Source organism: Hypanus sabinus, chromosome 5 (assembly GCF_030144855.1).
Source record: "Hypanus sabinus isolate sHypSab1 chromosome 5, sHypSab1.hap1, whole genome shotgun sequence".
NCBI classification, from domain to species: domain Eukaryota; kingdom Metazoa; phylum Chordata; class Chondrichthyes; order Myliobatiformes; family Dasyatidae; genus Hypanus; species Hypanus sabinus.
Genome location: NC_082710.1, coordinates 35,448,948 through 35,469,460, shown reverse-complemented (window position 1 = coordinate 35,469,460; position 20,513 = coordinate 35,448,948). Strand labels below are relative to the sequence as shown.

General features: G+C 39.2%; 1 protein-coding gene across 10 annotated transcripts in view; it reads left to right on the top strand.

The window, feature by feature from the left end:
• Positions 1 to 20,513, top strand: part of trpm6 (transient receptor potential cation channel, subfamily M, member 6) — a 133,969-nt gene that overhangs the window by 56,951 nt on the left and 56,505 nt on the right. For all 10 annotated transcript variants that reach the window (XR_009512152.1, XR_009512153.1, XM_059969709.1 and 7 more), the window contains 8 exons: positions 3,835 to 3,888; positions 5,168 to 5,308; positions 7,034 to 7,177; positions 8,821 to 9,101; positions 12,704 to 12,932; positions 16,862 to 17,017; positions 17,796 to 17,936; positions 18,346 to 18,474. Coding sequence is in view for 8 of the 10 variants with exons in the window: in XM_059969709.1 (XP_059825692.1) it covers positions 3,835 to 3,888; positions 5,168 to 5,308; positions 7,034 to 7,177; positions 8,821 to 9,101; positions 12,704 to 12,932; positions 16,862 to 17,017; positions 17,796 to 17,936; positions 18,346 to 18,474 (1,275 nt within the window). In the remaining 2 variants the exon portion in view is untranslated. The remainder of the gene's footprint in view (positions 1 to 3,834; positions 3,889 to 5,167; positions 5,309 to 7,033; positions 7,178 to 8,820; positions 9,102 to 12,703; positions 12,933 to 16,861; positions 17,018 to 17,795; positions 17,937 to 18,345; positions 18,475 to 20,513) is intronic.

Sequence of the window (20,513 nt, the reverse complement as noted above, 5' to 3'; positions counted from 1 at the left end):
GGAGGAAGAGGCGGTTGGCTCACAAATAGAGAAAGCTTGGAGACAGTGCAAGAGGGAAGATGGGCAGGTGATCGAGAAGGGATTTGCTCAGACAGATGGGTTTGAGATGTGTCTATTTTAATGCAAGAAGCATCATGAACAAAGTGGATGAGCTTAGAGTGTGGATCAGTAATTGGACCTGTGATGCCGTGGCCATTACAGACACTTGGATGGCTCAGGGGAAGGAATGGTAACTTAGAGTCCCAGGCTTTAGATGTTTCAGAAAGGACAGGGAGGGAGATAAAAGAGGTGGGGGTGTGGCACTGCTAATCAGCGATAGTGTCATGCCTGCAGAATAGGAGGAAGTCATGGAGGGATTGTTTACTGAGTCTCTGTGGGTAGAGGTTCAAAACAGGAAGGAGGCATGGGATCCAAGGGGACCTTGCTTTGTCGATCCAAAATTGGCTTGCCCACAGATGGCAAAGAGTGGTTGTAGATGGGTCATATTCTGCATGGAGGTCAGTGACCAGTGGTGTGCCTCAGGGATCTGTTCTGGGACCCTTACTCTTAATGATTTTTATAAATAACCTGGATGAGGATGTGGAGGGATGGGGTAGTAAGTTTGCTGATGACACAAAGGTTGGGGGTGTTGTGGATAGTGTGGAGGGCTGTCAGAGGTTACAGCGGGACATTGATAGGATGCAAAATTGGGCTGAGAAGTGGCAAATGGAGTTCAACCTAGTTAAGTGTGACTCTTGGCAGTGTGGAGGATCAGAGGGATCTTGGGGTCTGAGTCCATAGGATACTCAAAACTGCTGCACAGGTTGACTTTGTGGTTAAGGAGGCATATGGTACATTGCCCTTCATCAATTGTGGGATTAAGTTTAAGAGCTGAGAGGTAATGTCACAGCTATATAGGGCCCTGGTCAGACCCCACTTGGAGTACTGTTCTCAGTTCTGGTCACCTCACTACAGGAAGGAGGTGGAAACTATAGAAAGGGTGCAGAGGAGATTTACAAGGACGTTGCCTGGATTGGGGAGCATGTCGTATGAGAATAGGTTGAGTGAACTTGGCCTTTTCTCCTTTGAGCAACGGAGGATGAGAGGTGACCTGATAGAGGTGTACAAGATGATGAGAGGCATTGACCATGTGGATAGCCAGAGGCTTTTTCCCAGGGCTGAATGTCTAGCACACAAGAGCACAGTTTTAAGGTGCTTGGAAGTCGGTACAGAGAGATGTCAGGGGTAAGTTTTTAATGCAGTGAGTGGTGAGTGCGTGGAATGGGCGACGGAGGTGGAGGCAGATACGAAAGAGTCTTTTAAGAGACTTCTGGATAGGTACCTGGAGCTTAGAAAAATAGAGAGCTATGGGTAGCCCTATTCTAAAGTAAGGACATGTTCAGCAAAGCTTTGTGGGCTGATGGGCCTGTATTGTGCTGTAGGTCTATGTTCTAAGAGAAAATATGCAGATGCTGATAAAGATCCATTTTGTATAAGCTATCAGATATCAATAGGGTACTACAGGGATCAGAGTTTGGGCCTCAACTGTTTATAGTCTGTATTAATGAATTGAATACAGAGAATACTATATGGCTGCAAAGTGAGGGCAGAAAGACCGTGCAGAGGGTATCAATCAAATGAGTGGGCAGGATGGAGGATAATGTGGCAAAATGTGAGGATATCCACTTTGGAAGCAAGAATGAAAAAAAGTGATTCGTACTTTGTGACAACAGTGAGATTGCAAAATGTTGTGGTCCGGTGTAATCTGGGAGACCTACTAGAAGGAACATGGGAAGTTACCGTGTAGGTAATTACTAAGGTTACTGGCCTGTTGCCTTTTATTGCAAGGGGTATATCTGGAAGTTATCAAAGCACTCTTGTCCACACACCATGCAACACTGCGCAGTTTTCATCCCCATTTTAAGAAAGAATGTGTTTGCACGGAAGATTTTATGGGGCATTGATCGGGTGGATGTTGATAGAATGCTTCCCTTAGTGATGGTAAATTTGTCCTATCTATTGCAATGGGAATAGCCAGACTGTGGAAAAAATAGTTAAATTCTTTTTTAACTTTTTAAATTGTGTTCACTCTTTTACATATTTTAGTCAAATTTTCTTGTTATATTGAAATTATTTGTATTTATTTGATCTTTCTATGGTTATCAGAAGCATTTAAAAAGAGGTCCAAGCCTTTGACAGCGTTTGTTTTCCAGGCCAGGGTTTTAGATTCAGTTGTCTGAGACCTATCCATTGCTTGCATCCTCTACTACACAAGATACCTCTTGGTTTAGACAGTCAGTTTGCTCAGTCCTTGATATTTGGAAAATTTATAATCTGGTGAGAGGGCATAAGTCTTGTTCTTGTTGACCAAAATCCAGCCATCTGTTTTTCTTCATCACAGTTGCAGCTGGATCTGCTGTAAATTTTCTGGAGCCATAAATAACATACACTTAAAAAAAAAGTGAAATGATTAATCCCTCAATGTTACACAAAGCTATTTCCTTGAAGTTATTCGTAGTGGGCACATTGATCATAATTTACTATATAGTTAATGAGTAGGTGTTTCACTTGTTTCCTTTTGTCCACTATTTTTGTTATACACTAACTGTAGGACTGCAATATGGATCTTTCCAGACCTGTAGAGAGCTCCAGAAAATTTGAATTCATTGGATGACAATCACACAGATAAGGGATTTGCTCCACTTGCAACCAACAGAACAGATGTTTTCTTACACCTCCAGCCTTCATGCTGAGCATGATGACGAGTCAGGCAGTTTTTTGTCCGGGGACCAAAGATCAGTCTGTGAACGTGCCACATTGTGCTGAACCAGTAGCCCAACAGTTACAACAGATGTTGTGTTTCACTGTTGTCCACATCTTTATCTTTGTTAATTCATATTGCCATCAGCGTTTGTGAACATTAACAACTATCTGGCATATTTACTAACAGAAAATATCAAATCAAAGTACTGTACTTGAATTCTCAATTAAAACATTATGCCAGATTGCATGAGAAGTGAGCCCAAGGTTCAATCATTAAAAATATCTGCATGATTCCATAAATATTGTAAGGCTTGTCTGTAAGCAAAATAGTCCTATTATTTAAATTGCAAACTTGTAGCTCTATTTCTATTATTTTTACAAAAACAGGAGACAATATTTCTTCTTTTTTCTGGTTTATTCCCAATTATGGGAATAAGGTCCCATTTATCACATTGCCCACCCCAGTTTCTCTGACAAAGCAATTGAGTTTTTTTTAATTGTCATTATTAGCTGTTCATACCACCCAAATGTTTGTGTCTGTCAAAGAGTTCTGTGTATTTGACCCACCAGTAACAAATTGGATGGAGCATAAATCAAGCTGGCAATTTGGTATTTCCAAAGTGCATCATTGTCAACAATGGATGCCATCCTTGTATGCCCACAGCAGTATGCACACTGATCTTCCTGTTGTCCATGTTCACAGAAGTCCTTGGTCGGGAATGAGAGATTGAAATAAGTTCAGTGACTTGCTATCCTGCTTCCCCTAGACAGGATAAATTAAAAGCACAGTGCACTAGAGGAGGCAAGACTGTAGATAGAGTGGCTCTGTTCAAATGATCAGCTCAATTTGGCTGATTTAGGTAGTTCGACAGTTTGGACAGATTAGAACACTTAGACAGTTCTGCTAATTGCACACCTGGGCAAATGATAAGTAATGTATGGAAACTCCGGAAATGCTGAGGACTCTTTCTTAAGCCAGTTGAATTTGGACACTCAATCTCTGGTGTTTGCTGTGATGATTAACCTGTAATATTTACTTTTATCTGCATTCCAACTGAAAATATTCTGATATATAAATAATTTAATCCACAGAAACAAGGTCCAACTAATCTTTTGTTGCATCACTTGGTTCGAGACATGAAGCAGGTAAAGTTTGGTACAGAAAAACTAGCAAAGTAGAAAGTAGTGCTTAGTTACTCTGTTTGAGCAGTGTTTCTGCTTCTAAAATTCAGTTTAGTTGCAGAATTCCCAAGCAGCTACTTGAGAGAGAGAGAACAACTTACACTATCCTATGTGACTTCTGACCAGCTTGCATTTAATTTTAAGGATACACTCTCTAATTCTGTATATTCCCATTCCATACTATGTCATACTTTTTTTCACCCTCTATCTAAGATTAAATCCCTTAATCATTTTTCTCTCATTTAAGTAACTATGTCAGTAGCAACATAAGGAGATAGTTTTACAGTATCCATATGGTACTGTAAAAATATCATTTTTGGGTGTTAAATTAGACAACTTTCTTGCTGAATTTGCATTTGTGTTTATTTGGAAATGCAGAAAATAGTTCATGTTATTAATACTGATAACACATTAATAAAATTTGTTCTGAGGTTCTACCATATATTGGATTTCTTACATGAAACTATTGCTTATGGTAATTGTAAATTGTGATTGGGATTCATTGCTATATTGAATTATTAAGCCCAATGACAGACTTACAAAACAAAAATCAAATCACTTAGCTGCATTCTGCACCAAAGGAAATGCTAATACGTTAAAGGTTGGAAAGTAGGTTATTTGGCTGTACCAGGAAGTAAGTTGGGATGGAACTCTTGAGGAAATAGTCTAGACATCATTGAAGCACCCACCATCCAATTAATTTGAAAATAAACAGTACTGTTTAAAATTGTCAATTGTACTGTTACAGATAAGACAGCATCTGAAAAACTGAGGAAAGATCTAACAGGGGAAAGATTATGTCTATAGGATTTATGACTCTTCGGAAGAACATCAATAATAATTTTCCCTCTCACTGATGCTGCTGGGCGGGGAATTGTCTTTGGTCATTCAAATGACCGAAGAAGTCTTTTTCGTCTGCAGTTCTATATCAGGCACCAAATGTCCTTCTCTTTACATTCAGTGGGGGTGAGGGGGGAAGGTTCAAGGCAAATTGTAACAACTAGGTAAAACCCACAACAGCATGTCTCTGAAATATGACAGAGCGTGAAATAACAGGACTCAACAGCTGGCAGGAAGCTGGAGGACTCTTGGCTGAGGGTCACAACCCCTTATCTGTCAGGAGTGCATGGAAGCTCACTCATTAATTTAAATTGAAGGCTATGAGATGGTTGAAGAGAATTTTACAGCACAAATATATCATGCCAACTTCATTGAGAATTTTAATACCAATATTTGATTCTAGAGCAACCTACCGCCTGGTTACAAGGTTACGTTGATCGATATTGGTTTAGTGATGGAATACCTGATAGGAGGTGCATACAGAAGCAGCTATACACGGAAGCCCTTCAGAGTCTTCTACAACAGCCTCTACAGACAGCACAAGGTATCAAAATGATCAACTTGTCTATCTCCTTTGGGATGTTCTGTTGCTATATTGATAGTATCAAACTCATTGATTATTATTAATTTATGTTAAGTATTTTATCAATAATTATGAGATTGTCCATTCTGGAAAAGACAAAAGAAAAATAACTGCTGATAAAATTATTTCTGCAATCAAATCTTTTGATATTTAATCAAACACTTTTTCAGAACCTTTCTGAAGAAGATGTGACTTCTTGAGTGTTGCTAATGTTCATGCTGACTTTTCTGTCATTCAGCAGGGGACAAGTGTGTCAACTTGTTTCAGCTGTTTGTTTGAAAATTCATAATAAAGTTTGAATGCATGATCAGTGAAGAGAGATTGCATAGTTCAAACACACATGCTCCAGGGGATTGTTAATGACATAGTGGTAGATTAAGTTGGAAATTTTCTGATGCCCAAAGATAGACACAGGGATTGATATGACTTCTGAGTTTGGTCCAAAATTCAACAATATTGTGGCTAAAACTTGCATAGTCCTCTAGTTCTTTATTCTGTTAGTATGCAAAACTCTACCAATTTAAAATATTTAATAATAATAGTATTTAACTCCTCACACCCTTATGAATTCTTAATACTGTGAGAGAGAAGAATTCGTTTTCGTTTCAGACGTCATCTAACTATGATCCTTAGTTTTCGATGCCCGACCTGCATCTGTGATGAAGGAAACAAGGTGACAGGATCATGGTTGATGCGACCTGAATCTCAGCATTTAACTTGTCAAATCTGATATGAATTTTATATTTCTGTTACCTCCTGTTTTTAAAACCCAGAGAACAAAGGCCCTTCAATCAGTCACTTCTCATTGGATAGCCCTCTCACTCAGGAAAGTAATCTAATAACATCCTTGTCGCACCATCTTTGAAGATAATATGGTTTAAGAGACCAAAGTATGCAAATGTAATCATCTCACTAAAGCTGTGTACAAGTATTCTTTTAAAAAGTATTCATACTCTTGTGTGCTTCAGCCTCGCACTGATGTCCAACAAACCTTTAGTCTTACTAATTGCTTACTGTATCTGCTTATTAATTTGATATTTGTACATGAATGAAGCACTTGGAATCTTTTAAATTTATTTTACCAATCTTTCACTTTTATCTATTGTACTTTGCTATTCTTCCCTTCAAAATGATCAAATTTCTCCTTCCTACGTTCTTCTCTGAAATTATTTTAGAAGGCTTTTAAAAATGTCAAGCTTTTTTAATGGCTGCTGCCTGGGTGATTCAGAGCCATCTCTTCAAATAAAATCTTCTGGTATGGAAATGTTCCTTTGGTGTGTTGCAGAACCTTCCAGGAAAATCAGTCAGTTCGCTAAGTTCACTTTGCCTCCTTTAGTCGAATTGATTTTAACACTAGATTGCAAACTACAGCAATCTGTCAAAGTGCAACTTCAGGATTTTCCCGTTAGACTAGAATATGGAGACTTGTTCTCCTGACTGAGGTTGGTTTCACATTTTTGATGAAGTAGCAGTGATCGCCAATAATTTTTCCACCATCCCTACCCTTAATCTGCAGATGGTGTTAATCACTTATTCATACTGTATGTAAGGTTAGGGCTTCAATGTTTCCTTCTTAAATTACAAGTGAGAGTGATACATATAAAATAATGATTCTCCTAAATATTGTCAATTTATATGTAGAAATATTACCATAACAAATTTTGAAAATAAATGTATTTTCCATAGCGAGTTGGCCGTCTTTGTGTAACCAGTTTCACTCAAAGCTGGAGCCATCATTCCCTGCACAGAGAACCAGCTTCCAGAATGGGAAATGGTGAGCAGAGACTACATTCCCACTTCATTAGAACAGCTCAACCATACAAACACAAGGTACGACATCCTATAGTTGTACTCACTTTGCAACATGTTATGGAGAGTGTTTGTGATGAAGATGCAATTCCAACCAAATCTTCTCCAATCCTTAATAAACAACTCAAAATCACAATATTCAGGTCATCTTTTATCTTAAATTTTAAATTTTATATGCAACATATAATGGATATTGAGAATGCTGTTAGCTCCTGCAATATAACCAATAACATTTCATCACATAAAAACTTCATTAACTGTTGGAAAGAGATTTTTATGTTCTCGACAATTTTGACTGAATGCATTGTGTATTTTGTATAACTTACTGCAACTCTTTCATTCATGAAGTGAAATTAAAATCTATAAAAGGAAGAATATGTTTTATTGAATACATGATTAATTTCTTCCATGATTCATTTATCCACTCTATATATCTTCATGACAACGTCACACTATTTCTCCGTTTTCTCACCTAAACATTTTTAGGAAATGTAAAAACAGATATTAGCAGATAAATCATTGGAAATACATAATTAAGATTGTTGTCCTTAATTTGATGTGAATTGGCGCCTTGTACTCATGGTAATTAGATTCTTAAGTGCTGTATGGAACTTCTTTTAGACTCTCTTGTTGGGCATGGCTCATCATCAGGAACATGCATTTTTTAATCTCGCCCTGTAGCATTTTATTGTATCAACCTGTTGGATAATGAACCTGTGGATAATCCATGGATTTTCATGGGGCTAGTGAGCTGCTCCTTGTATAAATCAATTAGTTCACTATGCCATGCAGAAAAATTGGCAGGGACCCAGTGGTGATACATACCTACAGAAAATTGTTTGGGACCTAATTAAGTTTGAATCTCCGCCCAGCCAGACTATGAAGGGCCAGCTGAGGAGAACTAGTGTTTAGTGTGTTTATTTTTTAGCCCCAGTAACTGGGATGCCTGTTTGAAGCTGGCGGACAGGAGACTGGAATGCTGGGAAATTGCAGAGGAGCTATTCCTATTTCCTGATTTTGATTTTCAATTTGGAAAGTTTTAGAAATACTCACAGGGGCCAATCAGTAAAGAATTTTTGCCCTTAATAAATAGCTGGCCAATTCTGCATTCATACAACTGAGTTGTCGCTGTTCTTATCCTCTTTACTTGAATTACTGAAGGAAGTCCAGGAATTCCATTCTAAGAAGAGTAATTCATAGCCTACAGAAATCCTGCACATATTTTGATTAGTTTAAAATTACCAGAAAGTGGGCAAAAATTCTTCCTCGGAATCTGTTGCTTTTCTATTTCTGTTAAATACTCTGCCTCGGCACTATAGTAAATGTTTGAGACTAATAATTTAAAATTAATCTAGTGCCAGATAGCAGAAAAAGTGCTAAAAGAATGTTATACTAGTTTATGAACTTTATCTATGTGAAGGTTATGTTTGATTTCATTTATCTCGTTACGGTTTTTGTTGCATATATCTCCTACACATTAAACCTAAAGTTTAAAATATTTAGCAAGACAATATATTGCTACCAATATTTAATTGTATGATACGTTCAGAACCTAAGCTAAAACTCTTTTAATCTAAGTTCTTTATGCTCAGCAATTGAAAACCTGGCCTACAATAGATTTGCTCATTTTTATCTATTCTCATCTGCCATTTTGATTTTTACAGGATAAATCTGTTTTACCTTGTAAGTCAAAAAGGAAGCAAAAGGAGGAAATAACGTTTTCAGAGGATCATGATTCTGCAGGTTTTATTTATCCCTATAATGACCTACTGGTGTGGGCGGTGCTGATGAAGCGGCAAAGGATGGCCATGTTTTTCTGGCAGCATGGTGAAGAAGCCATGGCGAAAGCAGTAGTGGCCTGCAAACTGTACAGAGCCATGGCTCATGAGGCTAAGCAGAGCAATATGATGGAGGATATTACAGAACAGTTAAAACAATATTCCAAGTAAGATTGCTCGTTTTTCAGCTTTCACTTCCATCTTCAATGCAATGAAATGGCTAACAATTAAGTTGAAGGAAGTTGCATTATCCCGTGTGTTAGCTGCATAAATACTGGCAAGCTTGGCATTCCTTCAGGATTGTGAAAATCCCAGGCTTGTCTGGTGAGCTCTGCCATTTGTCTCCTATTTGTGACCTGCTACTGACCTCCATCTGGCACCTAAAGACAGAGCAAGTGCTTTTTGGTAAATTCACAACAGTTCAAAGGTACATTTAATGTCAGAGAAACGTATACAATATACACCCTGAAATTCTTTTTTCTTCTCAACCATCCATGAAAATAGGGGAGTGCCCCAAAGAATGAATGACATTTAAATGTTAGAACCCCAAAGACCCCCCCCAGCTCCCCCCTCCCATGCATAAGCAGCAGCAAAGCATTGATCCCCCTTCCCCCACCAGCATAAAAAAAGCATCCCCCCCCCCCCACCGGGCACTCAAGTGTGCAGCAATAAAGACACAGACTTGCAGTACCCCAAAGACTACTTGTTCATCTAGTAGTTGACATACCCCAGGCTCTCTCCCTCCCTAATAAGGAAAAGAGAGGTGTCTCCGTTTCACAGAGAGAGGAGAGACATAACAAACAACTCGCTGGCTTACGATGTTAAAGGTCTGTTGCGTTGCTTTTTCTGAACTCTGTACCCAAAGAACTCGGGTCTCTGGGCACGCAGCCAGAGATCTTCCGTCTCCCACGACACACTGATTTCCTGCAGAGGCACCAACCTCGAGCCTGCCTGCCTCCAGAGCCACAAAATCCTGAAACTCCAAAGGCATGCTAAACTTCTTGGACGCGTCCCTGGTGTATTGAATAACGGCCAGTCGTGAGACCCCGAGAGCAGGTCCCGTTCCTACAAAGTACCGAAGTCAGCATGTAACTCCAGGTCAGGGTCTTCAAAAGAACCCTGAAAAGGGAAAATTAGAGATATTAAAGATAGAAATAGAGCTGTTTCTGAAGATGCAAGCAAATGATTCTCCTTTAGGCGCCATCGTCTCTCCTAAACTCTGCCCCTTTGTGAACAAGAACTGCTTTCTAGACAGCATCAGAGTTGGAGCAAATTCAGGTTGTTTGGACCACATTGTGAGCCATTTCATTTAAGGAAGATTAGAGCTCTTGTACATTTTTTGACATATTCTGGGAAAGCTGCACTGCACATTTGAATAACACCATTTTCAACTTTCTGTCTCAATCTGATATCTTAACTCGAGTGTGGCACCTCTGAGTCTGAAGTGTCACTGGAGTTCAGTATGAACTCGTAACCTTTAGACTTGGCATTATCAAAGACAATGACAATTTGGCTCTATTTTTCTTGTGTTTATGCAGTTTTCATAAGATTATAGATAAGATAAGAGTAAGTTTATTCTCAGTGACCTGACCTACATCCATCTGGGTTGGTACCTTTGCCGCAATGCATGTACAGAAGATAACTTGATACAAGTGTGTGGCCCCTGCTCTCAATGTTTAGAAATAGAATGAAGCGTAGAATACTGAGGGGAGATTTGATAGAGATACACAAAATTATGAAGGCTAAAGATAGGGTAAATGCAAGCAGGCTTTTTCCACTGAGGTAGGGTATGACTAGAACTAGAGGTCATGGGATAAGGATGAAAGTTAAAAGGGGAGCTTGAGGGGTATCTTCACTCAGTGTCAAGAATGTGGAATGAGCTGCTGACGCAAGTTGTGCATGTGAGTTTGACTTCAGCATTTAAGAGTAGCCTGGATAGCTACATGGTAGGCAGAGGTATGGTGCAGACGCAGGGTCGATGGGACTAGGCAGCTTAAATCATTAGGCATGGGCTAAAACGGCCTAAGGGTCTGTTTCTGTGCTGATTTCTATGACTCTATGAAAATACAACACTCCTGGAGCATGGTAATTGGCTTGCAATTGTTGTGAAATAGTTTCCTAATTGGTCTCCACATTTGTATTCAAAATGACCATCATTCAGCTCTGACCCCCTAGATTCTTTGGGTTAGTCAAAGTTGATGAAGACTTATCCTTCTGTCACTCTGATCTGGGCACCAGGGTATTCATAAAATTAAAATGTCTCTTTGTCCTGTAGTTCCAGGCCAATCTTCAGCTGCAATGAAAACCTAAAAATGCCAGAGTAGGATTAAAGTGTTGGAGACAGGTGACGAGTATCCTCACCTTCCAGTAACTAGCAAAGAGGTACACTGACGTACATTAAACATTTGCCAAAAGTGAAAATCTATTTTACAAGCAAAAGAAAATTGGCAGATGCTGGAAATCCAAACAAAACACACAAAAACTGGAGGAACTCAGTAGGCCAGGCAGCATCTGTGGAAAAGAGCCAGAGAAAGTGGGATCTCCCAGTGGTCACCCATGTTGATTTCACTGCCCATTCCCATTCTGACACGTCAGTCCACTACTGTTGTGATAAGACCACACTCAGGGTGGAGGAACAACACCTTATATTCTGTATGGGTAGCCTCCAACCTGACGGCATGAACCTTGGTTTCTCGAATTCCTGGTGACGCCCCCTCACCCTCCTCACCAATCCCCATTCCCATTTTCCTCTCTCACCTTACCTCCTTACCTGCCCATCACCTCCCTCTGGAACTCCTCCCCTGTTTCTTTCTTCCATGGCCTTCTTTCCTCTCCTATCAGATTCTCCCTTCTTCAGCCCTGTATCTCTTTCACCAATCAACTTCCCAGCTCTTTACTTCACCCCTACCCACCTCCTGGTTTCACTTATCACCTTGTGTTTCTTCCTCCCCTCCGCCCCAGCTTCTAACTCTGACTCCTCATCTTTTTTTCTCCAGTCCTGATGAAGGGTCTTGGCCCAGAATGTCAACAGTACTCTTTTTCATAGACGCTGCTTAGTCTGTTGAGTTCCTCCAGCATTTTGTGTGTGTTGCATCTATTTTACAATCTCTCATTATCTTGAAATATCCTGCACACCGCACATATTTTCAAATATTATTCATGGTAATATTCTTAAGCCTGTGTGCAAAGTTTTAAGATAATTGTTCTCTTTAAACAAAATGCACTGCTTTTACATTGCAATAACTAAAATCTTTGAGTCAATGTTGGATTGAGAATGTAGAATTGTTATTTTTCTTGTAGTTGAACTTTCCTACGCGTGCATGCAATTTTATATAATCACTTATATACCTGTAAATTGTTCAGTGAATTTCCAATGATTACACTAAAGTTGCTTCTGTATTTTTGAAGAAACTTCACGGTAGTAGGTGTCACACCACTGGAATCTGGCTATTTTACAGGTTAATTGTTATCATATGTAATTTTTGGTTATCTCCAGTGTGAGTATGAGATTGTTACAACTTTCTTTCTTTGTTCATGTGACACTTAAGCAATACGTTTAATACCTTAGTCCTGGCTTCCAAAGAACCACAGGCTTCCAAAAGCTTTAGCACCCAAGAGCAATGAAGTTACTTTTGTATTCTTTCCCTGTTGTTCCAATGTTCCTCTGCTGTTAAGGAATATTGGCATCATGGGATTGTTGGTGAATTGGCCTATTTCTCTGCAGTACTATACTTATGTTGTTTCATGTGGAAATATTTTTATCTGTTAGGGAATTTGGTGAGCTTGCTGTGGACCTTTTAGATCATGCGTTCAAGCAGAATGAGCGAATGGCCATGAAGTTGCTGACCTATGAGCTGAGGAACTGGAGTAATTCCACGTGTTTGAAACTGGCTGTGTCATCTCGACTTCGACCATTTGTTTCCCACACCTGCACTCAAATGCTCCTAACTGATATCTGGATGGGACGGCTGAACATGAGGAAGAACTCGTGGTTTAAGGTAAAGTGAATTCTGGCATGTTTTGTATGCCTAACCTGTTTCTGGAATCGGTCTTTTCCCTTGTAGATTGAAGAAGTTCCTTATGTTGTTCGAATTGGCTCACCTTGATATTGGTCATTAGTTTATCATGGTCATGTGTACCAAGGTACAGTGATAGGCTTTTATCTGCATGCTCAGAGGATTCTTGGGGACTAGGTAGAGTTTCTTCAGTGTTTAAGAATTTTAAAAAAATCTTAATTGTATATTATGTTGTGGTATTTTATTTTGTGGAGATATCAAATTGACATCTTCTTCCCAGGATAATGCTTCTAATCTTAGTTTAGTAAAACATTATTTATTTTCCAGTATTGTGCTACACTGTACTTAATGAGGTGTGAAGAATGTCGGTAGCAACTTCCTCCACAGTGTTTCACCTTTTGGTTTCTTATATATGCCATTTGGATGTGTTCTATTTTGCACAATCTCCATAAATATCATGTGAAAATTTTAAAGCAATTTTGTGAATCTTAGTTTCTCATGTTGTTCCAGATCAAAGGTTCCAATAGTAACTGATGTTCTAAACTATTCTGCCATATTATTTACCTCATCTCACTTTTTTCCAAGATGGCACCCGTGAACCATCGCAACATTTTATGCTTACAAAACTTCTAAATACATTTCTTCTGAATTAAACTCAATGCAATCTGTAGCCTGTAATTTCCCTTTAAGCAACATTCTTTTGACTATCTTAATGAACTAGTGATTTCACGATCTTCTGAAGGATCAGCAGACTTGACACAAGCATGTAGTTATGGTACTTCTAAGCGGACGAAGGTACATCGCCATAGATGGAAGAGAGGGAGGAGGGGAGGGCTTCAAGCCAGTCTGAAATGCTAAGCAATGTAAGTTCCTTTACCCAGCATTTCATTAGCATATGTACGGTTGCTGGAGAACGAGGCCGAGGGCAAGATTCAGATTCAGATTCAGTTTATTGTCATTTAGAAACCACAAATGCAAAGCAGTTAAAAAATGAGACAACGTTCCGCCAGAATGATATCACAAAAGCATATGACAAAACAGACTACACTAGAAAATCCACATAATGTTTGACAATCCCTAATCCAGAGTCCAGAGAGGCTGCTGTGTGTTAATATCGCACTACCGTCTTAGCGCGTTCCCTGGAAAGGAGCTCCAAATCCACCAGACAAACAAGACCAAAAACTAAAGCTACAAGACCTGCACAAAACCACATAGTTACAACAGTGCAAACGATAGCATAATTGATAAAAAAACAGACTATGGGCACAGTAAAAATAGTCCAAAGATGTTAAAGGATTATAAGTTCGAAAGAAATCACCACACACAAGATTGCTGTGTTGGAGGGAAATGAGGAATTGCTGAGTTTTGTGTTTCACAAAGACATTGCCCACTCTGAACACACCGGATTCAGTGATCATACCCGAGGACTTTGTGATACACAGGATGGACCAAGTTGCTGACAAGGAGAAGGCAAAAAGTGGGGGATGTGTGTCATGATAAATTCTCTGTGGCGTCTTGGTCTAGTCACACTCCTGCTCCCCCAACCTGAATCATCTAATAATTAAGTGCCAACCGTTCTATTTACCAATAGAGTTCTCCTCCATGATCTTGACTGCAGTTTACATACTGCCAAAAGCTGCCGTTGTCCAGGCACTCGAGATATTGAAAGCTGCTTTCACCATGCAAGAAACAGCTCACCCAAAACATCTCAAGTTATGTTTGGGGACTTCAATCTGTCTTACTTGAAGAAATCTCTGCTTAATTATCATCAGCATATAACCTGCAGCACCAGGGATCCCAACATATCCAATCTCTGCTATACTACAGTTAGGAATGCTTGTCATTCCAATCCTAGACTGCATTTCAGGAAATCTGATCACTTGGCAGTCCTTCTCCTACCTGCATGCTGGCAGAGACTAAAGAGCAAAGTTCCAAAGATAAGGACAAGTTGTGGGAGGCAGAGGAGTGGTTACAGGATTGCTTCAAGTTGGTGGACTGGGCTGTGTTCAAGGACTCATCAGAGGATCTGAGTGAATACCCCACTGTTGCCACAGACTTTATAAAAACAGTTGTGAACAAGTGTGTTCACAGAAAAAACATTCAGAATCTTCCCTGACAAGAGACCTTGGATGAACCAGAAGATCTCTGTCTGTTGAGGGCCAGATCAGTGGCATTCAGGTCTAGTGACCAAGTAAGATACTTGGTCCAAGTATGACCTCTGGAAAGCTATGTCACGGGCCAAGTGGCAATTGCAGACCAAACCTGAGGTTCTGTGAAATGCTCATCAGCTGTGGCAGAGCTTGAATGATTGGTAACAGCATCTCCTCCATGATCTCCATCAGCACTGGTGCACCACAATGCTTTGTACGTAGCCTCCTGCTCTACTCACTTTATACTTATGATTGCGTGGCTAACCACAGTTCCAATGTCATATTTCAGTTTGCTGGCAACGCAACTGTTGTAGGCCAAATCGAAGGTGATAATGAATCAGCATACAGGAGGGAGACTGAAATCTGGTGGAGTGGTCTCATAAAAACAACCTCTCATTCAATGTCAGCAAGACTAATATTATCAAAGTGGTGAGGTATAAGCAGATTTTGAAAAGGGAAATTAGATCATTTGAGTTAGTCTAATTATTTAGGTAGTTAGGAAAGGTCAAGGGAGCTGGGAGCTTAGCTCTTTAAAGCAAGCATAGACAAGATGGGCTAAATGGCAAAATATGCAAATAGCAAAAAAATGAGCAATAAATACAGAATATAAAACACCAAACCACCAATCATCAAACAAATCCAGGCATATTCAGTTCAGTTCAATCCAGCTGTTTGCCATTCATTAACTTCAAGCCACAGCACCAGTTCACCACAATCAAAAAAAGAACAGAAATGGCGGTGGAAAAAGAAGTGGCCAGAAACCAGAAACACATCATCACATGATCTATAGAGTCAGGACTCTGGCTCCATCCTCCTGCGGCACTGAGCGAGAGCGAGAGAGAGAGAGAGAGAGAGGGGCACCATTTGAATACTGGATCCTTCATCTGTGAGCAGTGGACGAGAGGAAGAGAGAGACCATGACATGCAGACATCTTCCTCAGCCATCCGTAGGTAGATGGTGCTGAACTCTTGCATGCCTCCCGCTCTCTTCCTCAATGATTTCAATCTTCCTTGACGCTTTAATTCGCAAGATCAGAGAGGAATGGATTAGATCATGGGCTCACACATCAACCATCTCCAGGTTTCTTGGCTTCCAGGCCGCCACAGACTTCGCTCAAAACCTTCCCAAATCCCCTCGGAGACAGCAAAGTGCAGATCGCTCAATCAGCCTGAAGACACACCAACGATATGCAGACTAGAGACACCAATAGTCACAGAACCACATCTGAAAGAAAATGTGAAAGAAGTAGTTTCTTGAACGGTCTGAAGGATGTCGCCCTTGGTTGTGTTTGCTGGGGACATCTCTGATATGGTCAAAGCACTTCTTATATGATGATGTGGCTGCTTTCACAATCGTTAATTAAACATGCATAAATCAAATGTTATGCTTTGTTTGTTCAATCAGTAAAGTCTAGTAAAACTCCACTTATAAAATGTCTTCTTACCTGCCACCTATTCCTTGCCAACTTCTTATTTCATCCCACCCCCTTCCCCCGATCTGCTTTCACCTATTACCTGCCAGTTTATACTTCTTCCCCTCCTCCTTATTCTGGCTCCTCCTGCCCTTTCTTTTCAGTCTTGATGAAGCACCTCAGACCAGAACATTGACTCTTTAATCCCTCCATATATACAGTCTGACCTGCTGAGCTCCTCCAGCATTTTGTATGTGTGTCTCAACTTCCAGTAACTATGGGTTTGATGAGCAAACCATGCAGGGATGGTTTTGTGGCTTTCTCCTAATGTGTCTTCTCTCATTGTCAGGTCATCCTGAGCATTCTTCTGCCTCCCACCATTCTGATGCTGGAGTTTAAGAGCAGAGCTGAAATGTCTCATATACCACAGTCTCAGGAATCACACCAGTTTGCTCGACAGTGCAGTTTCCAAAACTCCAATTCTGTCAACGGTGAACAGCCTTCTGTAAGTTTAGTGGGTTACCTTCAGCTTGGCTTGGAATTTCTAGTGGGCTGTTGTATTGGTATTTCCTGGGCATTTCAACCATTATCAGCCAAACCATTGCAAAAGATGGCAGAACTTCAACCTTCTGCAACATTCACTACAACTGATCTGTTTCTGATGTTTTTGTATTAGTTGAATGTGCACTACATTGATCATGCTGCTGACTGAAATAAACATCAAGGTGATTATCTGATAATTGTACTTGCTACTAAATTATTCAAACAAAATTCTCTTGTCAGTTTTAAGTGTGTTTAGTTGGGCTTCTTTTATATTTCAACTCTGGGGCTCCTCACTAACGGAACTAATAACTGTTCCTGTCTACATTTTTTCCATTTATGTCAACTTCATAGTTATTACCATTCAAAATTAGATACTCACAAATTGTATTCCAGGCTCATTGATTAACCAAGGTTTCTTTTTGTGATTAAACCCATTTTCATCTGCATCAATAAAATTGCATCAGATTGCCACAAACAAAGGAATAATCTTAATTAAAGTTTTTAAAGATTCTCAAATTCCATTGTTACTAAACAATTCAGATTGATTATTTATCACTTAAAAGATTTGTCTTGAAACTGTTCCACTTTTTATACCAGAAGTATGTGTAATCAGTCTTCAAGGCAAGTAGTTATGTACTTGTTTATACTTTAAGGTGTATTCAGCACTCGGATAGCTTTAATATCTACTCATTAGTTAACAATCATGGTTTTAAAAGTGATTTTCATTTCTCTAATAAAAGATGGATTATGACTCAGAAAAAGGAGAAAAATCCAAAGGAAGTCAAAATGAAATCGTTGGCACAAGACAAAGGGGCCTACCTTGGACAAGAAAAGCCTATGAATTTTACAATGCACCGATTGTCAAGTTCTGGTTCCACACGGTTTGTCATCATTTACAAATGCTTTTGCAATTAAAATATTTTATAATTCTGATTGGCATGAATGAGTGGGATTTAGGATTTATCATCTAGTCATTGGAAGTGGTTGTCTAGACATCAACTCACTGTGTGAGATCATTGGTTCTATAAGAAAATGTGCTCGTTTCATTTGAAATAGTTTTCATAACAAGCATTTTTGAAATTTTGAACACATGAAACTGCGATGAAAATATGCCAAATACATTTGCATATTATTTTTAACCGATGTCACGGAAGTAAGAATAATGCGGGTTTCTTCTCTTCTCTGGTCCCGAAGAAAGCAATTGAATATTGCAGCAACTATCTTTGTATGAATTTTTTTCAAATGTTCCAGAGCAAAAAATACTTTTTTTTTTCCTTTTATTCTTCACAGATTGCCTACTTAGCATTTCTGATGCTGTTTACCTATATGGTGTTGGTGAAAATGGAGCCCTTGCCCAGTGTCCAAGAATGGATTGTCATCATTTACATTTTCACAACAGCTATGGAAAAAGCCAGAGAGGTGAACATGTTTGATTCTACTCTTAGCTCTCAGAATAAATCATATAACAAATATTATAAAGTATTAATGGTATACTGCTTTAATTACACATAGAGAAGATACTAATTAAGAATTAGATCAGTGATCAGGACTTTTCGGATATGATCCCAGTCATTGCTGGGCTTATTGATCTTACTTGGGTTGCTCCTCAGAAATGACTTTCTTTTTTAGTGCCCCACTGGAGAAGAAAGAACAACTTATTAGCTCCCAGTTTTCAGTAATTCGTGCAAATGCATAGCATTTACTTTAGACATTGAAAAACAACGACATTGGGAAATTGAGTGTTGAGGAGGAACTTCCAATTTGAACTTGCAAGCATTTTAGAATGGAATAATATTTGTAGCTCTTATTCAGTCTTGGAAGTGTTTCCCTTGCTCGATATACTAGGTTATAACAGCTTGCTGAGTAAACCAAATTGTCCTCGGCTCCTTCATATTCTCACCAGTTATCCAGTTTCAATGTTCTCTTATCCTTCAGTAACATAAACTTCCCATATTTGTGAAGACCTTAGTGGCTTGTGCTACTACCCTCAAAATTTGTGTTTGTGAAACCCTTGGAGTTCTTCTGTTCCTGTGATCTGTTAAAATTCTTACCATGTAATTTGAATTGTCCTAAGTTTTAAAATTCTGAAGTATGTTACTTCACTCTTCTCTCTATTAAATTTCCACCTTGCATCAAACAATTTCATCCATTTGTGAATGTCAGCTGTTGTCTATTACTATTGCTCGCACTTGTTACAGAATAGGCAGACTTTATGTATACCCTGCTAGAGGTCAGTAATAAGTATTGAACAACACCAACCCCTGGTGGCCATCATTACATATTTCTGTCCAGCAAAGAAACCAATCGCTCATCACTGTTCCTTATTTCCTGTCCCTTGCCCACTCAGCCTCTTGTGTCTTTAATCTTACTGGTTTTGATCCAATCAAATATAAAAAGATTCAAATGAAGTTTTTTTAGAGGGAAAAATGTCCTTGACGGTTGTGCCTCAAAAGGACTTTTTTTTTTGCCTATGGAATGTGCATTCCGAGATATAATGAGAAAAGGGTATTTGACCTTACTGCTGCAGACAATGAGCAAGAGTGCCTGGAGGATAATGGCCTAATGCCAGCGGCCATTTAAGACCTCTCACATTTTGTTGCTTCATAGCAGCTGTTTTATGGCTAGCTATATCTGGATCTGTTCATGTAGATGCAATTAAGTAGCTATGAGTAGCAAATGGTGTATAATGGTACACCTTTAGGCTCCTTATCACCTTAATCTTCTAATAAAGCTGCTAAATTAGGGGTTGTTCACCATGTTTCAAGGGTACATGTATGAGCCTTTAATGCTAATGATCCATTTACCCACTGAACCTGCGTATGTTCTCCCAGGGCTTGTTAGACTAAACTGTCTTTCGTGTTTGTAAATGAGGTAGCACTAAACTACTGTGAGGTTAATTGACCAATTATATTATAGTTTTCACATCACATTGATTCAAAGATGGCTGTGCATCCTCAGAGTCCTCTATTGCTATTGAATTTTCATCCCCTGTTTTGGCTCCCACATCTGTTTGACTTTTGCAGTGAAGCTTGATATTACTCCTTGGTGGTTCTTTAGCTATAATCTATCACTTTATTTTTAAACATATTTTTTTTCTTTTGCCATTAAAGTGGATGACTTGGCCTTTTTTCATATTACATTCCACCTGTTACTTAACCTGTCTCCCCTTATTTCTTTGGATATACAGTATCAGACTTGGTGAATCATTGGTAGAACTCCGATTGCTGATGACTGCTGAAGAAAAGCAATTTATTTTAGGGATTATTGATAAGCCAGAACTGGAGGAAAGTGATAACCTTGCAGTGTAATAGATCTAGGAAGTTTTGCAGATTAGGAAGAAGTATCCACATTAAAACTAAGGATTGTAACCAGCAAGAAAAATACAAATGACAATACCTGGACTGACAAGATTATGCTGTACAACTTTAACTTGAGAAATAAGCTGTTCGGTCCACCTC